At 28.9% G+C, this 20,384-nt stretch overlaps 1 protein-coding gene across 1 annotated transcript in view; it reads right to left on the bottom strand.

Annotated features, from left to right (window-relative positions):
• Positions 1-7,926: 7,926 nt before the first annotated feature.
• LOC108546664 (globin-1) overlaps positions 7,927-20,384 on the bottom strand; it is a 66,365-nt gene continuing 53,907 nt past the window's right edge. Inside the window, exons 2-3 of the mRNA XM_017898873.1 lie at positions 12,342-12,573; positions 7,927-8,801 (exon numbers count right to left, since the gene is read on the bottom strand). Of these exons, the coding sequence (XP_017754362.1) occupies positions 8,631-8,801; positions 12,342-12,573 (403 nt within the window). The 3' untranslated portion in view covers positions 7,927-8,630. The remainder of the gene's footprint in view (positions 8,802-12,341; positions 12,574-20,384) is intronic.

Raw genomic sequence — 20,384 nt, 5'->3', positions numbered from 1 at the left:
TGTTATGTTTAACAGAATGAAGTGAAATTAGGTACAAAGATTTAAGAAATAAAACGTAGTACAGTAAAACCTTCATTATAGAGTAAAACTTTATGGTGGAAACGTTTTAGTACTCGAATATTTCGCTATTAATTTTTCCTTCGTTACGTTAGCGTGAAATGGGCATTATGCGCCTAAACGTCTTACATACTACGGCAGCAAAAAGTAACGCACGAAGTTTTCACAGCTTTCTGAGTTCGAAAATACAAGTAGGATTAAACACGACACGCTTTGTGTTAATTTCTTATACTTTAACAAACCAAAAATTGGAACATCTTAATAACAAATAAATAATAAAAATAAATAATTTTAAAAAATATTACATTTCGTTACATTTCATTTTCTTGCTATCGACATTGCTTTTGAATTGTAAAATAACCCTTACAAGAGGATTTGAGTACATATTCCTTTATGTGAGGATTTCGAAGGTTCCACTGTACGTTTCACAAATTTCATACATTTCGAAAACTCTCCATTTTAAAACCACTTAATGAATAATTCGCAACATTTTCATTTTGTTCCCTCATTATGCATTCCCTTTACCTTCCTTTCAGCTCGGGTACGAGTTTAAAAGGTAATTCAAATACTATGGGCAATATTATACACTCTTTACCACTTATAGCGATTTTTAAATAATTCGCAAAGAATTTTTCAGTCACATTTGAAGGTAATTAAATTATCTATTACAAAGTTAAAGTTTAAAAACAATTGGCAATTGTGCGTGTAACGAACCGCGAAGACGCTGTTCTCTTACCTAGCTTGTTGATCGATCTTACTTCTTTGGTTAATAAGATTATGCTCACATCGTACACGATCGTAGAAATTCGCTGGTTAGAAACTTCTTGATCTCGGCCCAGGTCCAAATTTGCCAAGCTTCGACCGGATACGAAATGTTTATATTAAAAATAGGAAAAGTTTCCACTGGATTACAATGCTCGACAGTGACTTCTTTTCATTCTGATAATACACCGCGGAATGCCAATTACGTAATGATACGCTTGTACAAACGCGAATAGTATTTGAAGTTTTGAAGTCGGACGATCGTGTATAACGTGAAAGCCGCGTTACATATTCATTATTTTTTTTTTTTTTTCTCCCCTATTATTGAACACGTATTTTCTCTCTGAGGCAAAGTACGCATCGTTCTTTCTTCTTTCTCTCCCTCTCTCTCACTCTCGTTGATCGAGGAACAATTTTAGAATACCTTATAGCGAACCGTGTTATAATGGCGAACGTACGCTTACGTGGTCGCATTTTTAACGCATAGAGTAGGCCTGTTGTCTGACTTATTTGTACGTACTATTGCTAATGTTTCCGTCGTAATATATTGTTCGAGAAGGTCCATCGATTATTTTCGACATGTATCAATGTTCAATTTTTAGCCTTGTTAGGATTTCCTATGGTTAATTCTCACTGAAAATGCGAATTTCTTAGGTCTACTAAAGTAAAACACATGCCTAGGATGTAAATAAATAAAAGGTACATCATCATTGTTAATTATAGTGGATGAGATATTTTTGGACGACGTGTAGTTTATTTTGATATTTTCACAGACGTCTTGACTCAAAAATGTGAACAAAAATGGGGAATATTGAAATTTTGAAAGAATTTTAAACATTTTTTGAATTACAATTTTCTATTACTTGGTTAGGTAATTTTAGGAAAGTTTAGGAAATTTTGGTAGTACACGATTGAGTAAATGATTTTATAAAAATACAATATACAAAATAAAATGGAATAATTGAAATTAGTAGAAAAATACAGGATGTTGCAAAAGAAGATGCGAAACTTGGTGACATCATTGCATTTGATATAAATATTAAATTTAATTATTTGAAAACGGAGGATACAAATTTGTAAAAAGTATTATACGTGTCTTCCTTTATATAAAACATATTATAAATCGACGTACTCTTTCAAACTTTCCGTCAAGAAGTCTTTATTAATATTAATAATAATCTGGGTTATACAATTTTGAATTATAATATGAACGTAATATTATTATTTTTAATGTAATAATAAATTTATATTTAATTAAAATGCGTTACACTTTAAGTATATTTCAATATAATAATATAAATTTTACTTCCAAATCAATTCTTTTATTTACATTCATTTTGTCAATAACAAAATTTGTCATAATATTGTCAAGATGGACATTTATGATATTGGGCATTGTAAAATACAATGCACTGATACAATATCGATAAGAATAATTTTAAGATCGATATTATCTTCTATTCCCCGTGAATACACTCTCACAAAACTTTTAACACTTTTTTTTGTAACACCCTGTATATACAGATCATTAACGCATTACTTTTTAATATGACGTTTCTATAGATATAAAATATTAGGTTAACTGGGAAATTCTGTCAGCAGATTTTATTTGTACATTTGTAACTTTATTTGGGAATTTCCTTATACATTTTAAACATTAAAATATAAGCTATAAAATAATAATACTGAATAAATTAGTTGAAATAGCATCGAATAAATATGATCCATGACGAAATGCATTTTAAGCATTGTATTTGACAAGAGTACCACAGGAGACACTGTACAATATTTCGATACGAAGAACAGAAAATTACACGTATATCGACAGAGTACATAAATCGTTAACATAAACTGAAAATTAATTAACACAAATTTAAAAAGAAAATACAAAATTCTTCGATTAATTAAATACTTAAATCGAAAAGGTAAATACGAATATTATTTCTATTTTGAAATAGTGGCTTCTCAGCACTTAATTACGAATGAATTTCTACGTACAATGATTCCTTTTTTAATGATATTCTCGGTCTACAATGTCGTGTTACGATTCGAACAGAAATTGGCAAACGAAACTCTCGAATTGATCACGCATTATTTACACGTGGCTGCAATGAACGGTTGGTACGTACGATCGGAACTGAACGCAGCGAACGAGGACCTTCCATCCTCCGAACGCATGCCGCCTAGACGTTGACAAGTGGAGTCATCTGTTAATCGTCTGCGAACGAAACTTATTATTCTCTTAGAGAACCGCGTGACTTGATATCCTCGACAACGAGCGACACAAATAAATTGACCTCAGAGAGAAATCAGAGATAGATATATACGGCGAGGAAGATACAGAAATAAAGGGGCCCTGTGTCTCAAGGACCGCCTAGGAAATTGACATTGCGCAAAGGGATACAGCCTAGTGTTCGCGTACTTTTCATTCTTAATCGCGAGTAAAAATCTATAGTTATCTTTTGACGGTCAAAGGAATATACACGCCCATGATGCTATTTCTTTCTCCTTTTGTTCCATGACTATAAAAATCATGTCGCTATGGTGGAAATATGTCGATGAGCGTGCAAACGTGTTTTTTTATCTTTTGTCTCCTATTTTTATTGTTTATATGCAAGTGATCCGTTTTACACGCACGTGGAATATCGTGGTAAAGAATTTTCACGAGATCCAACGATATTTATTTTGTTCGGTCGGTTATCAAATTTTCAGGTTATTGTTGTTTCGTGACAAATGTGCCTTTGGGATTTAATTACTCCCTTGGAGATAAATATGATTCGCACAGCACTGAGAGTAAAGTAATCGAGGATTCGTCGGAAATAATTGTTCGTATTGGTGAATACCTTTTAATTTATTAAAATCGAGCTTTGTTTCAAATTCTTTTGCTTCATCAACGCGTTGTATCGCGATCCTTTGTTTGAAGTTGTTTTATGTAGCGTCACTTCAAATTTCTGTATGGTATAATCCAGACTAATGTATCTTTAATATTTTTCATCGTATTTTATTTTTGAAATTTTACTCACGTACCCCTAATTTTTATTTATTAAACTCGAAAATCGGTTTTTATTTATAATTAATCAAATTTGCATTTTGGGGTGCACGTAAATGAACAAAATTAATTTTTATTTTTGAAAGAGAATTCATTTCTAATTTTGTTCGATCACTATAGATAATTTCGTAATATTTATAGATCGATGTCTGAAATAAATAACGTGAAATGTTTTCATGTTTTCATACGTACCTTCAATATCTTTTTCGACACTTTATTTCAGTGTGATTCAACGTTATATTAATCGATATAAAAATGATGCGTAACTTTACAGAAAAGCTACTGAAAATTCGAGTTGTTTAGATCGCAATGTATGATAGGAGAATAAGTATAACATGGTCATGGGATTTTATTATAATATTATTTCACTAAGTAATGCGTACACGAGTTTTCAACATACAGTAACCTGTCCCGATTAATTCTCGAAAATAGATGCTCTAAACAATCGTAACTATGACACCACATGAATTGTACGTCGATTTACTTATTCTTTGCATACCGAGTTTCAGACAATGAGAGTTCCAACACAATCGACACATGTACAGTTGCTCATGGAAGTATGCGAACACTCGTGATCCAAATTATTAATGAAATACGCACTTCAGACTGTAAAGTTGAAAATAATTTTGTAACTTCAGTAAAGAGTGACGTAGAATATAAGAGTAAGATTGTAAACAGATTCGACATATCGGTGACGATTAAAATTTATAGGTTAGGTTATCATACATTTATAGCATACGAATATATCATTTAAATAGCTCACAAAAATATTCAAATTTAAGATATGCATCTTGCTACAATTCTGATACTATTCTAAAGATTCTAGTCTAAAGAACTTATTTTATTTTCCGACATTTTGGATTGCAGACTATCCAAATACTTTCATGAGCGACTATAGCTATAGTTTCCATATATAGTATATCTAACCTCAAAACAGTTGGTCCATTTCCAATAGCGATGTATCCAATAAGAATCTATTCAATTGATCTCCTTTTACCTCGTTTATCGAATCTAACATCGAGTTTGTGAAAGCTAACTATCGAGTTCCAATTGTACCACTTATTAATAATCTTTTTCGCACACGTGCCATTGCATCTTGTCACGCTTATAAGCGGCCTAATGGATTCTGTACTTTGAGAGAATACAGGTTATCGATTTCTTTGTTACCCGTTGTAGCACTTTCCAATATTGCTCCCTTGTAACGAGGCGACTTTGAAACGCTCCGTGACACACGAATTAACGACAGCTGCATGGCCGTGGCAGATACAGCGAAGCACGAATCGCAATTTCCGTGCGAAAAATGTTTGCACCTCGTGGGTCAAGTACGGCACATTCAACAACAAATGCCAAAGCGTTTTGCAGTTTTTCAACATTTGGGAACGCGGAGATGCAGTAGAACCTCCATTATCCGAATACCTACTATTCGGATGTTTCACCATTCGAATATTACACTATTCGAACATTTGACCATTTAAGTATTCCGCTACTCGAAGATTTCACCATTTCAATATTCGACTATTCAAATCTTTCTTCATTCGAATATTCCGATGTTCCATTGTTTTACCATTTCAATATTCCATCATCCAAGTGTTCTACTATTCGAATACTTTTCTATTCGAACGTTCTACAATTTAAATATTCCGTTATTCGAACGTCTTACCATTTGAATATTATAGTATTCAAATGTTTTTATTCGCTTAAATATTTTACTATTCGAACATTCCACGATTCAAATGTTTTACCATTTGAATACTCCACTATTTAATTGTTTTACAATTCAAATATTCCACTATTCAAATATTTTACCATTCGAATATTTTGCTATACGAATGTCTTATCATTTGAATATTCTGCTATTCAATTGTTTTACCATTCGAATATTCTGGTACTCAAATGTCTTATCATTCCAATATTTTACCATTCAAACATTTTAAGATTCGTATATTCCACTATTCACACGAATCGTCATTCAAATATTACATTATTTAAATATTTTACCATTCGAATATTCCAATATTCGAATGTCTTATCATTTGAATATGTTAGTATCCAAATGTTTCACTGTTCGAATATTCCGTTACTTAAATATTCTTCGATTCGAACAGTATGTATTCTTCATTACTATAGTATGAAACAGGTATTATACGTCGATATACCTTTCGCTTTAATTAATGGCGTCAAAGAGGAAACGCATGGTACTGACAGTTGAAACGGAACATGAATTACTTTAGAGGTTAGAAAACGGTAAATGTGTCAGTGAAATCGCAATAGTTCACAATGTTGAAGATATTTTCACGTATCAAGTGTCTATGATAGAAAAATGGCATTTAGATGATCTAAAACACAAATAGCAGAATTTTTTTGATCGATATATTAAGAAATCAGTATAATTTAACATAGACAGTATACGGGATTCATAAATAAGCTATTTCCTTATTATTATTCTTGTCAAATACAATCAGATTATTATAAACAAACACGATTCGAATATTATATTATTCGAATGATCATGTCTCCTTATTCCCTATTAATTCAAATACTGGAGGTTTTACTGTACTTACTTTACTACCATTAATTTCTTCATTTTCCCGTATAAAATGACACGAATGATTCATAACAAGTAGCAATTGATTAAATTTCACATTCCTGCGAATTTCTCTTGTGTAAACGCACCTAGTCGAATCGTGGATTAAAATAAATTAATAAAGGAAAAAGCAAGTTAAACCAAAATTTTTCGAATAATAAAATTAACGTGATTTTGAAATTCCAAATTTTCACTTACTCTAATATTATAATGGTAACATTATAATGATAACAATAACGATAACTGTTGCATTTAATGAAAAATACTTTCTGTTTTTTCTCTGACAGAAAGATGTCCTAAGTAACTTATGTAATCCAAGGTTGTCATGAATAAAAGCAATAGTCTACTTCGATTGGTTCAAGGTAACCATTATTCTGGTATCAATTATCGATCGTGTATTGAGAGCCAGAAGTGTATGTGAAATCGCTTCAGATGCATTTGAGTTTGCTGCATGCGAATATATACCTGTTTGCACTTTAATTCCAGGGTAGTGGTGCATTCAACGTGGCCACAGTAAGTAACGATTTTTCTACGTAAATAAAGTGTCTCGTAAATCATTCAAATATAGACTGTCATAAAGTTTCTCGATAAAAATCGTGATATGTTCCCGAATAATTTTTATGACCCCCTTTTAATAGAGAAATAGCCTTGGAAGGAAGACATAAATAAATAAGTAAATAAGTTAATAAATAAATAAACGAGCGAGTAAATAAATAAATAAGTAAATAAACAAGTAAGTAACTAAGTAAGTAACTAAGTAAATTAACAAATAAATAAATAAATGGTACAAAATATTAAAAAAAGATTTTTAGGAGAGAGATATTCTTCGTATAGAATTGTCCTTTATGAAAATTATTAAATTTAAATTGAACATTAATTTATCGTTTAACTTAAATTTATATTTAAATTGTAAAATTCGATTAAATTTTATTATAATCTCTTGAATGTTATATTATTCATATTATATTTATATTAATTTCCATACAACATTTCTGCAATGGAAATTTAATATTTCCTCTTTGTAAAGTTCATATCAAGTTTCAATACAATTTGTTGTTAATAATTATCTCTCGATATATTCAATCTGACACAAGACGTATAACATTTTCTATCATTCAGTTCCAATAATTCCATTCTTAAATTCTTCTAGTAATATCTTTGTACAATTTGAAAAAGAATATTAATTTTAAAAATTTATTACTCCATTAAGTATTTCGATATTTAATTCAAAATTAATACGTGATAAAATCCCAGAGTCACTTAAAACCCCAAGGATAATTATTTTCATTTATAAATCATTCGCACTGCACACAAAAGCAAAGAAAAATAAACAAATTAAGCGAAAACCCGTCGAATTTTAATTACAGTAATTTGCAATTTCAACAAGTTGCCATTAAACATATTTCCAAGTTTTCGACAACGCCACCCTGCGGCATTTCGCCCAAGCTCTGCAATGCAAATAATCCCTGGCAGTTGTTTGCGATAATCCGCGATACGCGTGTACCATATTTACATCGTTCAAATTCCATAATCGATAGTGCGCTGAAGCGAATGGCAAGTGTAACGCTATTTCTGTTAACTTTGCTCCTTTTCATCACCTCTCGATGCTGCCGCCGGTGTTCAAGGTATATGAATTATCCCGAAGGAACGATGGGATCGTGTTCGACGATAGAAATAATCACACAAAGAAGCTTTTTCCGTGAACTGGAAGTTGATAAATGTTAAATGAGAACGCATTACCAGTTTTCTTTGGCCGTCAAGAGAGTCCACGGTTCGTTTCGCCGCTCGTCGTGATATGAGACGATGGTGAGTGCGACACTATAACCACGGCTATTATTTCTTGCGAATTACTTCCCATGACCGAGACCCGCTCGAAGGAAAGAGATTTCGAACCTAACCAACCATGGGGCACTGTTCGTGCCACGGTAAAAAAGAACGCTGCTCGACGTCGCGTGATTTATCCCATGCTTCGTCGAATGTTCGATAGATGGCGATCACATCGTAGACCGGTTAACCCGGCTTGAGTCGAGGATACCGTGGAATAAACAAACGATTATGGTGGATCGATTGATTCGTTCGTTCGTCTGGTATCGTTCGTTTCCCGTTTCGATGGCTTAGTCCTGTATAGACAAAGCGATCATCGGTAAATCTGTTTTGGTTCCTTCACGGCTAAGACGACTAGGATTTAGCAGTGCCGCTCTGTGCTTTGTCGTTCTGAGCCTTGTTGAAGCCCTCGATCAGTGTTTCGATGATGAACTTGATCGTCATTTTGTAGGTTATCTCCACGTTCTCCGAGTATCGGTCTTCTAAAGTTCGCTTCACGGCTTCTAAGAACGGTCGCTCAATTTTCTGCAAATGAAATGCATTGAAATAGAAGGTGGACATGATTGCAATGTAAATAAGATTGTGAGGTGTATTTGGGATCTGTTATGCGTGATCTTTTTGAATTTGCAACGTGTACTTCTAATCGTAACATTTTTGTAATAAGTATTGTTATTTTAATTATTTTTATACGGTTTTATAAAGTAAGTCTACGTATAATCCATGAATTTTACGTTTCTGTTGTTTTGAGACAAAGTGAAATTATTTTTTGTTACGTTAGAAAGGACTACTAATTTCATTCTAACTCTTTGCTTTTCTTGAATGTGAAATTTTTATACAATTCCTACTTTTAGCTACCATTGTGAAAATGTGCACCTAAAATTATTAAAAATAAACATTTCCTGTTTTTTCCGCTTACCCTTCATTTCTACATATTCAATTATATATTTCAATTATTTTTGTATCATAAGTAGACAGTCAATTTTTAAAAATTTTTGTTTAATACAATTTTATTCTTATTATCTTGAATCGAAATATTATAATAAAAAAAATAAAAGATAAATCAGAATTTCTATTTATGTTAATTTGTTTTACATTTCACGAATTTTTAAAATTATTATCATTTTTATTACTTCTTTAACGAATATAAAATTGTTAATAATTATTATTGCTGTATAACATTTTTCTGTTGAAAATGCGTTTCAATCCTTCATAATTTTTAATTTTAATATTATAATATTGATTTTTGTTATTAATTTAATTTAATTTAATTTAATTTTTATTATTAATGTTATTAATTATAATACTAATATTATAATAATAATTTCTCCAATTTGATTATTTATAATATTCTTAATACTGCATTATTCTCACGAGTCATTTATTATAAGCATAATAAAAAGGGAGCATTTGAATATTTTCCTCATTATATCGACTTGGAATATGTTATGCTAGTGTTATTCGAAATATTAAGGTAACAATATAAATTCGTGCTGTTGAATCTGTTGTGGTTGTGTGTACAAATACGGTTTACCGCACACAACATGTTACACTGTTCAGCGTGAATATTCAGGAAACATGTATACCATGCATCTTTCCGGCTTTGTTTCTGCGAGACAAAGGTATCTTTTACTTTCAGCAACGACGGAATGTGTTCTTGCCCCTCTGGCGACCTCCGAAATCGTCTACAGGGATGTTACGAGGCTAGAGCGTAACAAAACTATGGAGACGACATTTGAGACGCGGGAAAACCGTCAAAGAGAAATCAAAGACCTTTTACACACTCGCTGACGGAAAATCGTTGAGCGAGGAGGAAAAGAGATAGAATTCTTGGAAAATCCTTTTAGACACAAAATGTTTGATAAATTGCTTTCTTACAAACCGCGTTTTTTATACAGCTATTTTCATTTTTCTTAATTTTTTGGTGAAAGATTAGATAATTTATTGTGTAATATTTTAATACGATTTTATCAAAGACTTTTGTACAAGACTTTTACGAGTGAAATTTTATAGTTAACATAATTTTATGGTAATATCGATGAGAAATTTGTTAATTATTTTAAAAGTGAAATAGTATTATTTATTTTAAATATTAACATTTCTTGTTCATCACTATTTCTGCAAGAATAATCTCCTTTTGTAATATTTCTTCCTTATTTTAGCTGTTCTCCATTATTGTTAATATTTTTGGATAGTTTACACATACATAACTGTAGTTTATAATGTAATTTATAAATAATAAATGAAAATAGTATTATTTTTTTGGAACATGTATTTAAATTAATTTATAAAGGTATAAGAAATTATTAGAAATTTATTAAACAGATTTTGTTTATTATATAACAAATGTATTCGGATTAATAAATTATCTTTATTTCATAATTAATTATTTTATATTCTTTATATTTATTCCTTTTATATTTGTATTTTTATATTTTTACTTTGAATATTTGTGAATATTGTCAATGTTTGTGTCGTAATATATATGAACAACATATGTAGGTAAATTTTTATACAAAGTTAATTGGGTGAGTGTCTAGTTGGAGAGAAGTTGCACCGTTCACTGTAACGATTGTTGGGAAAAGCTCGTTTTGCATTAAATAACAAGGTTCAGGGTAAGCAGAAAATTAATGTCACGGTGGATATACTGTTAAAATTGCGGAAACTTCGACAAAAATAGAGTGTTGCTGTAATTTGCATGTTTAAAAGTTTATAAATTCTATTGTAAAATGGTTCAATCTCGCTCATTCCAGAATCAATATTCTCTGTACAAATCTGGATAAGAATATTATATGTATTGCTTTAAGTTACATAATTATTACAGAAAAATATTCGTCAGTAATTCAGATTAATATTTATGCAATACTTATCACATTTATTAAAATATTTGTAAAATGAATTTAATAAAATTCTTAAATTATATCTTAATGTATAATTCACATTTTCGCACCATCTTGTCAGAAACTAGTAACATATTTACTTCTAAGTATATTCTTATTATACATAATTTTATTTATATATGATTTATGTTTTCTATTGAAACTTATTTAAAAACTAAATTTACGAATTTAGTTCTGAGATATTAACTCCACTTTTATGAATGCTACTGTAAAAATTTTCTATAGATTAAAAATCATTATAATTACGTGAAAATTTGATAAATTATTAATATATAGAAATTTAATAATGTAAATAAATTTATTAAGAAATAAATAAAATAATAAATAATAATACAATTAATAATAAGGTAAATAAATAATAAATAAAATAAATAATTAGTTAATTAAAGTTATGATAAAAGTTATGATAAATAATTTTAATTAAACTTGCCTTTATTCTTGCTTATCTCATAGGAATTAATTGAAAATCCCGATGAATAAATAGCTGATAATATTGTTTAAAAATATCCACGTTATTTTTAGAGAAGCAATGTGCAAGTGAGCGAAGTTGAAGAGAGGGTGAGATTGACACACTTCGTTTCTTAAATAAGTCATTTTACAGATATATTTTTATATAGATACGATTACCGCATAATATAATTTTTTATTTAGAATATATATAATACCGTTATAATTCACATTTATTAATTTTGAATTTCCCAATCACATAGAGCACAATTATTATTATAAAGGGCCAGAAAATGAAAAAGTAAATTAATATTTCATTTAAAAATATAAAATGTCTCTAAAGCTCTTTCTCTTTGAAAAAGTCACCAGATAAAAAACCGTTTCCATATTTCTCGCATTATATGAAACATTTTACTGCAATATTTTTTTATTAATTACTATTCATTCTTCTAAATCGTTAAACATTTACAATAGCACTAAGATTTTTCAATATTATTTAAAACGAAACTAAATAAATGTTTTTGACGAATAAATATTCAAATTGAGTGTTCCATAAATGAATAAATTTGGAAGAAAATTAAAAATTAATTAAATTGTATGAATAAATTTGGAATAAATAATTAAATTGAAGGAATAAATTTGCCATAAATAGTACAATTGAATAAATAAATTTTGTTGCAATTAACGCAATACCGTAATTATTTTTCTCTTACGAGCTTACCCAAAAATACTGTGGATTAAAGTCAGGAATCTTCGTGTGTGTGGCTCCGACTTGGTGAAGGCAGGACAGGAAGTCATCCATGTTGTCAAGCCCTCTGATACTTTCGTCTAGGGCAGCCATTACTTTTTCCGCATGTTTCCCCAATTCTACCATGTCGAAACGTTCCTCTTTCGACTTCAAGTCCAGAAATCGCGAGAACATCTGCACCAATTCCTCATTTTCTTCGAACAGCCTGTAAACAGACGAGGTAAACCTTTAAAATATTTAAACACTATAATTTTTAGAATAATTTTAGAATCATTTTCTTCTACCACAAATAGCATTATAGTTTTCCCCAATCATTACTCTGTTTATAAAAATATCACGAATAATGTACGATTTTCTTTCCTGTCTCCAATATATTCCTCATATGGTCCCTTTCGTCTGTATAAGTCGATATTTCAGTTTTATAATTGCATTTATTCTTTAGATTAAATTTTACGCATATGAATAATTTACTATATCATCCTCCATGGAATAAAAGTGGTAGTCATCCTATAATTTATCACTCTTCGTGCACTGATATATTTACACCGAAAGGAAATGAAAAATTCAAGGATAGAAGTCGCCAAAAATAAATAAAATATTTAAGGATGGAAGCAACGAAAAGTAGGTGAAAAATACATATACAGAAAGAAACGAAAATAAATAAGAAATCTGAGAACAGGAGCAACTGAAAAGTGAGTAAAAAATGTATAAATCGAATCAAACGAGAATACTCCAAAGTTTAAACAATGAAATCCGTCACATTTTTATTTAAAAATTGTCCAATATCACGTTTCATGTTTTACTGGTGGTGGTTTTCTCATAAGTTTAGCACAGTATTTCACTTCCTTGCGTAATATTTATCAAGAATTATTTGTATTAATTTTGTATTAATTTGAAATTTTGAGAAATTAAGAAAATGGGGTTAATAGCTTTGGTCTTTGATAAAAGAATATTTCAAACTGCTATTTTCCAAAGAAAAGTTGATATCGTTCAATTACGAGTAAATTATATTTATTTTGGTTATTCTATTTCTTGTTAACTGTATGATGAATATTGTCCTAAATTTTTTCTTTTGAAATTTAATAAGATTATATTTTATATATAATCAAAAATATGGTGTAACTTTTTACAAGTGACAAGGAAATGTACTCTGTTTTTCTTAAATTCTTTGGGCGTCATAAATCTTGAACTTGGCCTTTAGGGGATTGAAGCTTTTACCACACATGTTGTGCCCTCTTGAAAACTTTTGGAAACTTGGTCTGTAACAATCGTAGGCACTATTGTTCCGTAAGACAGAAATTTCCTTCGAAATTTCTTTCCTATACTCCATGTTTCATAGCGATATTTTCTTCGTTTTCAAGTTTGATAATAAAAGTAGGAGATTGAAAGTGGCCTAGTTCGAGGTTTATTTTGGCATTAATCCAGGTTCATCGAGAAGCAATAAAGGAGACGATATAAATCTAATTTATTCCTCTGATAGCCATTAGTTCCACCTCTCCTCCATTTTATATTTATGAAATCTTAAGAAATTTTAAAAAACTAGAATTCACAAATTTCTTCAATTTTATAATATTTATCTTTTATAAAACACTACATACATATATCATTTTTATGTAACGTAAATTATATTTTTCATTCCACTCTAACACCAAATATATTATCTATATATATAGATAATACTTGATAATTATAGTATAAGTGTATCAAATTAATTTTCTATTTGAATAAAAATCAATATTGATTTTGACATGTAGTGCTATATATTTTTGGTAACTGCAAGAATAAAGAGTTTGAAACAATTAATTTTAACCCTTTTGGAAATTCTAGTGTAAAGGTAGGAAGTTAAAAAGAATTTTTGACTCCATTGATTGTATTATGGGAACAAAGGTTAATTAGGAATTACGTAAAATTCGTTTATAATACTGCTTTGACACTTGATACTAAATCCACTATGACCTAAATGATCACTTTTCAACTTTTCATTAAAATTTTTGCATTTAACGTTATCTCATTGTCACACGATTTCACAAATTTCATTTTAATTTATATTGAAATCAATTTTTCAATATGTACCTCTCTTTTTAATAAGAAGGTAATGGATACAAATGTATATTTTTGTAAATATAAAATTGTACTTCAATTTAGATATAATATTATCATGAGTGCATATACAATACACATATAGTAATTACCATATATTATAATTATTATATTATTATATTATAATATTACTATTCATATAGTACTATAATATTATTTATATAGGAATTACATAAAATATAGTATATTACAAATTAATAATAGTTATAATATATATATAGTAATAATATAGTAATAATAAAACCCAGTAATTAAATGGAGAAATTAAAATATTTCATTAAGCATTCAATTTTCAGTGACCCCATCTTACACCTTCTATTATTAGAGTAACTCGGGAAATTAATCTGTGCAGAAAAGAGGAATAAAATATACGATTACTCTGTGCACATCGTATCCAATGCAATTTCGAAAATAATCATTCCGGGAAATAACAAATTCTCTGAAATACTACAAAACATTCCTCCATATTTTCCTCAAAGCTCTCTAGAAACAGTTGCACAACCTGGCCCAGTTCCTTGAATCATTCTATATAAATACGATATATTCGTTTTATAAGGAGATCTCGACCTCGAATGCAAGCTTATTTTTCTAACCGATACGAGCGATTTAATACGTCGAACAATGGAGAAACGTACTGCGAATCATTCCAGAAAACGATTGCATCGTTCTTACTATCACTATATTTCTAAGCTACTCGTCTTGATTTCATTTTTCCCTAGGTTTCGCTTATACATTTAATTAGACGTTCTGCATCCGCAAACTTGCACTGGCAACATGCTCTGCTTCGTTTTCTTAAGTTCTTAAGAGACACGGCAAAGAGACGAAGGATGACATGGCGGAGTAACCAAATTGGCTTAGGACCTTGGGCGGCTAAAATCTTTAGCCTCAACTTTAAGAGGTCGTTAAGTCTATCAAGACCTTGGGCAAGAAGCTTAAAGATTTAGCTGCGGGAAATAGTAATGCGAATGCCATGTCGCAGATGTTGGAATCGCGTCGAAAAAAATCTTCTAATTAAAATATTGTTTGATGTACTTAACCTGGGTTGAGAGTCACTGGGGTCGTTCTATGTGACTCGATTTTTATGTTAGACGAGTTATTGTATAGTATAATGATTATGCAATTTTATACGCTATAATAATTAAATACTATGTAGCGCAATAATAAAATATTTTTATTATTACAGGAATATTACAATATATACAGTATTATACTATAATATGTATTATTAGATACTAATTATGTAAATACTTTATTATGGCATAATATATAGTATTCTACTATAATATTAGTATTTACTATTCAGTATAGTTACTGGTATTTGCTATTTGCTAGTATCGCTATTAATGTTTAATATTATTGTATGATACTAATTTTAGTATTTAATGATAGTATTTAACAGAAATTTATAGTAATAGTGAATAATAATATTATGTATTATTACAATATATATTGTGCTATACTATAATATGTATTGTTAATACATATACTATAATATGTAATTGTTAAATCCTAATTATGTAAGTATATTATTATTGTATAATATGTAGTATTCTCCTAACAAGTAAAATGTAATATTAATAAATATTATACTACAATATAAGTATCTACTATTTAGTAGCATAATAATGATATTTACTATTTGCTAGAATCACTATTAATGTTTAATATTATTGTATGATATTAATATTAGTATTAAACGGTAGTATTTAATAGAAACTCATAGTAGTAGTATTTAATAGTGTTATGTAATATTATAATATACACTGTATTATACTATATATGTATAGTATATTTTTAGATATTAATTATGTAAGCATTTTATTATTATAAAATATATAATATTCTGCTAACAAGGAAAATGTAATATTCATAAGTATTCTATTTATGAGTAGAATTATCGGCATTAGTTAGTATCTTTAGTATTAGCCAGTATTATACTACTATTTAGTAGTATAGTACTGGTATTTGTTAGTATTATATAGTATTCGTATAATTATTAATGTTTAATATTATTGTATGATACTAATGTTAGTATTTAATGGTAATGCATGTTTAACAGAATTTTATAGAAATAGTATTTAATAGTATTATGTGATATTGGCACTAATTATGTTAAAATTCCCATTAAATAGGCTATTAATATTAGTATATAATAGTACTGCACAGTATAGTATAGTACAGTATGAATATCAGTATTTAATAATATCCTATAATTCTAGTATTAGTGTCAGTATTTAATAGTATTGCACAGAATTTTTATTGGTGTTAGTATTTAATCACATTGCATAGTATTATTCGTCACATTTCTTAATTTATCATATCACTATACAGTATATAGTTCATTATATAGTATCATTAGTATAATAACTATACAATATAATTTAGATTTTCTTGAAGCAGTGAAAAATTGTTATCTTTAACAGGTATCTATAAAATATTTGTGTTAGACTTCACCATAGCTTTCGACCGAATCTCGTTTCTTGCGTTATAGGTAACGATGGCATAAAATGTGATGCATATTTTTATGGATAGTGACGATAAAGGCACATTATTATATGTACTCGATATGTCGCGAATGAATAGAATCAATAGTAAGGAACTTAGATAAGACCCTTGAGGCATGAATAGCTCTTGAGAGGTAATTATTGACTTTGATGTTCCGTAATCGATCCACCAAATTACTATGCATATATAGCTCTATAGCCATCTTAGGAGAATTCCTTGAGGTTTAGCATTTCGTACCTTAAATGCGAGTCTATCGTTCGTCAACAAAATTTTTTTAGAATGATTACGTTATTAACGTAAATATTAGTGTAATATTATTATTATAGTACTGGCAAAAATAATTCGATTCTTTCCTGTGCATTTGCTATTCTTTCGTGATAAGAAGAATATATGTATTCATTTTACGCGATTTAATTCAATTTCTCAATGCATAATATCCTTTATTAGCAACACCGATAGATTTTTAACATCAAAATTAAGGATATAAATTAAGGATGCAGTGAAATATATTTTTCTGAAAATTTTCTGTGCAAAGAAAATTCTTTTAATCGTAAATCTCTCGGCAAAGCCTCGGTACGTCTTCGACAAACTCTCCTGGGGATTATTTCTAGGGTTAATCTTCCTGGAACGTAACTCACTGTACTTCAACGTTCTCCATGTTAGATTCAAATTTCAATTTTATTAGAACTTTCATAATATTAAATTGCAACGGTGTATCACGATTGCTCCGCGATATGGTGGAATGGAAATCGACCAATTCGATGTCCCAACAATTGATATCTGAACAGAGCGAAGTATGGTAAATAGGAAGAGTACAGTAAGCGACAAAATGGCAGAATTTCCTTCGATTTTCAGTGTTCTCCAAATAATTCTAAACTGTTCTATCTCCTTGAAAAATACAACAACAATAATAATAACAATAATACTAATAATTAATTAATAATAATAATGTAAATAAATTTTATAATAGTGAAATCACAAATATAATATAAAAACAATATAAATTAAATTTGATTTTACAGAGGAAAGTTAGTATTACACGATAAAGTTGATCAAAATATTTGGAAAGAATTAATGTTTTTGGAATACTTTTATGAATATAATAAAAATTTATTCACTTATTTTCTAAATTTAACACTAGGTTTGGTTAATAGTATACAATACTTTTAATGAAAATATTCGAAATATATTGCAATCTTTGAAATATTTTCGTAAATATGCGTAATAAAAATCGATATTTTTTTATTTATTTATTTCTTAAAACCAACATGATAGGTAATTCTTGCGACTAAAGTAAGTAAAATACCTTTTCATCCTCAAAGATTAATATCAAGTTGATCTCTTTCTTCATACTTATGCTATATTTTATCGTAGCCAATTTTAAATATGTGAAATTGGTAAAAATGAATATAAACTGCGATTAATTTCCTTCTATATTATTTATGAAGAGATACTTCATGTGAATATATACTGTATATATATAATATTATCTAATATTAATATAATATAATACATGTAATATAATTATTATAATAATGACTAAATATAGTATTAAATATTACTGAATATATATTACATATAATTTACTATTTACTATTTACTATTAACATAATTTACAGAAATTTCATCTGTTCCGAGAAATCCTGAAAATCATAGTATGCGCCATCGTTTTGTCGCGTACTGTAGTTTCTGCACCCTTGTCTCACGATCAGTCTGTCTGCATTAGGAAAGTTTCGAGACGTGGACAACTAACGACACTCGAATTGTCGATGGTCAGTTGCAACATCTGGTGTCCGATCGCTCGATACTCGTGTAGGAAGTCTGGTAATAAAACAACTTCCAAATCTTCCGATGGCCTTTGTGGCACAGCAAGTTCGCGTGGAGACACTTTCTTTTTTTTGGTCGACCAGCAGAGAAAGTAGAGCATGCACTACTGTTAAAGAGAATGGATCGTATCTGACAACTGGGGTAGGAACAACCACGGAAAAGGCCAGAGATTTCGTTTGTATTTCTATGGCAAAAGCGTATAAACGGCGTATTCTTTGACGATGATGATGAAGATGATGGTGGGAATGACGATGTTCGCTTTGTGAATATTAATTGGATGAAAAGAATCGTACAATGCGCTATATTATATTTGAAATAACATTAGGTTTATAGTTTTATATATTTTTCAGTAAAATACATTTTGAAAATGGTATTCTATTGAGACATTTAATTTTTTTAATGATGATATTTGTGTTTTAGTATACTAATTGCGTGATAGTATACAAGTATGAAAGGAATGTATAGTATACTATGTGATATTCGGAATATCACTGGTTTTATATTCTTTTGTGTAAAATATATTTTAAAACTAGGATTTTGATTAGTCATTTAATTTTTGGTTATTATAGTGATGACGATGATGAATATGTTCAAGTTGTGGTAGTTTCAGTTGGATGAAAAGAATTGTGGAGTTGTTCATGTTGAACTTATTAATCATAATTAATGGCATAGCGAATAAATAAGTATAATAAATAAATGAATTTAATTAAAAATTAATTAAATAAGAAAATGTAATAAATTTATAATGTGATAATATTGAATGATTTGAAAATTATACGTGTGGAAGTATTATTTTGAAATAATACAAATTTATTCGTCAATTCATGTCAAATACAATTTTAAATATTAATTATTATATTGCATGAAATTAAATATTAATTGAATCTAAATTTATATTAATTTATTTAGTATACGTAAATTTATGTAGAAATCAAGATATTTATATAACGATCTTGAAATGTGTATCAATAATAACGAAAATAATTGGATGAAGTGGTATATTGAAGTGCAACGAATACTTCTGTGTCTCTCCATGGTTGCTGATTAAATTAAAAATTTTTATCTGAGATTTGTACATTTAAGTTCCTAAGATTTTTGAAAAAGAAAAATATTTTTAAAATTGCTTTCAATCGTCGGTACTTAATAAATTAACCGTGAGTGTTATACACAGGTTGGAATATATTGATCCATACTGATACAAAGAATTATTTTTAAATAGCTATAATTACTTTACTCTAAGATTAACCATGATCAGTGATAAATATCTTTTTATTGTGCTTAATGAGTTTCTACCGTTTGAGAAAGTAAATAAAAAATATATGTATCGAAAATCAATACTTCTCTATCAGATAGTTAAATTGGTTATGATATTTTTACTCTATCAGATGCATTCACTCAAAAATATTATTCACATTATTAACATAAAAATTCACTATGCTTACTAATCAAATTATTTGTCTCATTTAGTATTCTGAAATTTTCTTTTCTCTTTATCTCACGCAGACTATACACCAGTTAACTAAATTTCTCAAATATCACAATCTATTGCATATATTATAATAGATATTAATAATAATAAATATA

Source organism: Eufriesea mexicana, unplaced genomic scaffold (assembly GCF_001483705.2).
Source record: "Eufriesea mexicana isolate 0111107269 unplaced genomic scaffold, ASM148370v2 scaffold745, whole genome shotgun sequence".
Classification (NCBI taxonomy): domain Eukaryota; kingdom Metazoa; phylum Arthropoda; class Insecta; order Hymenoptera; family Apidae; genus Eufriesea; species Eufriesea mexicana.
This window is presented reverse-complemented; position numbering and strand designations above follow the sequence as displayed.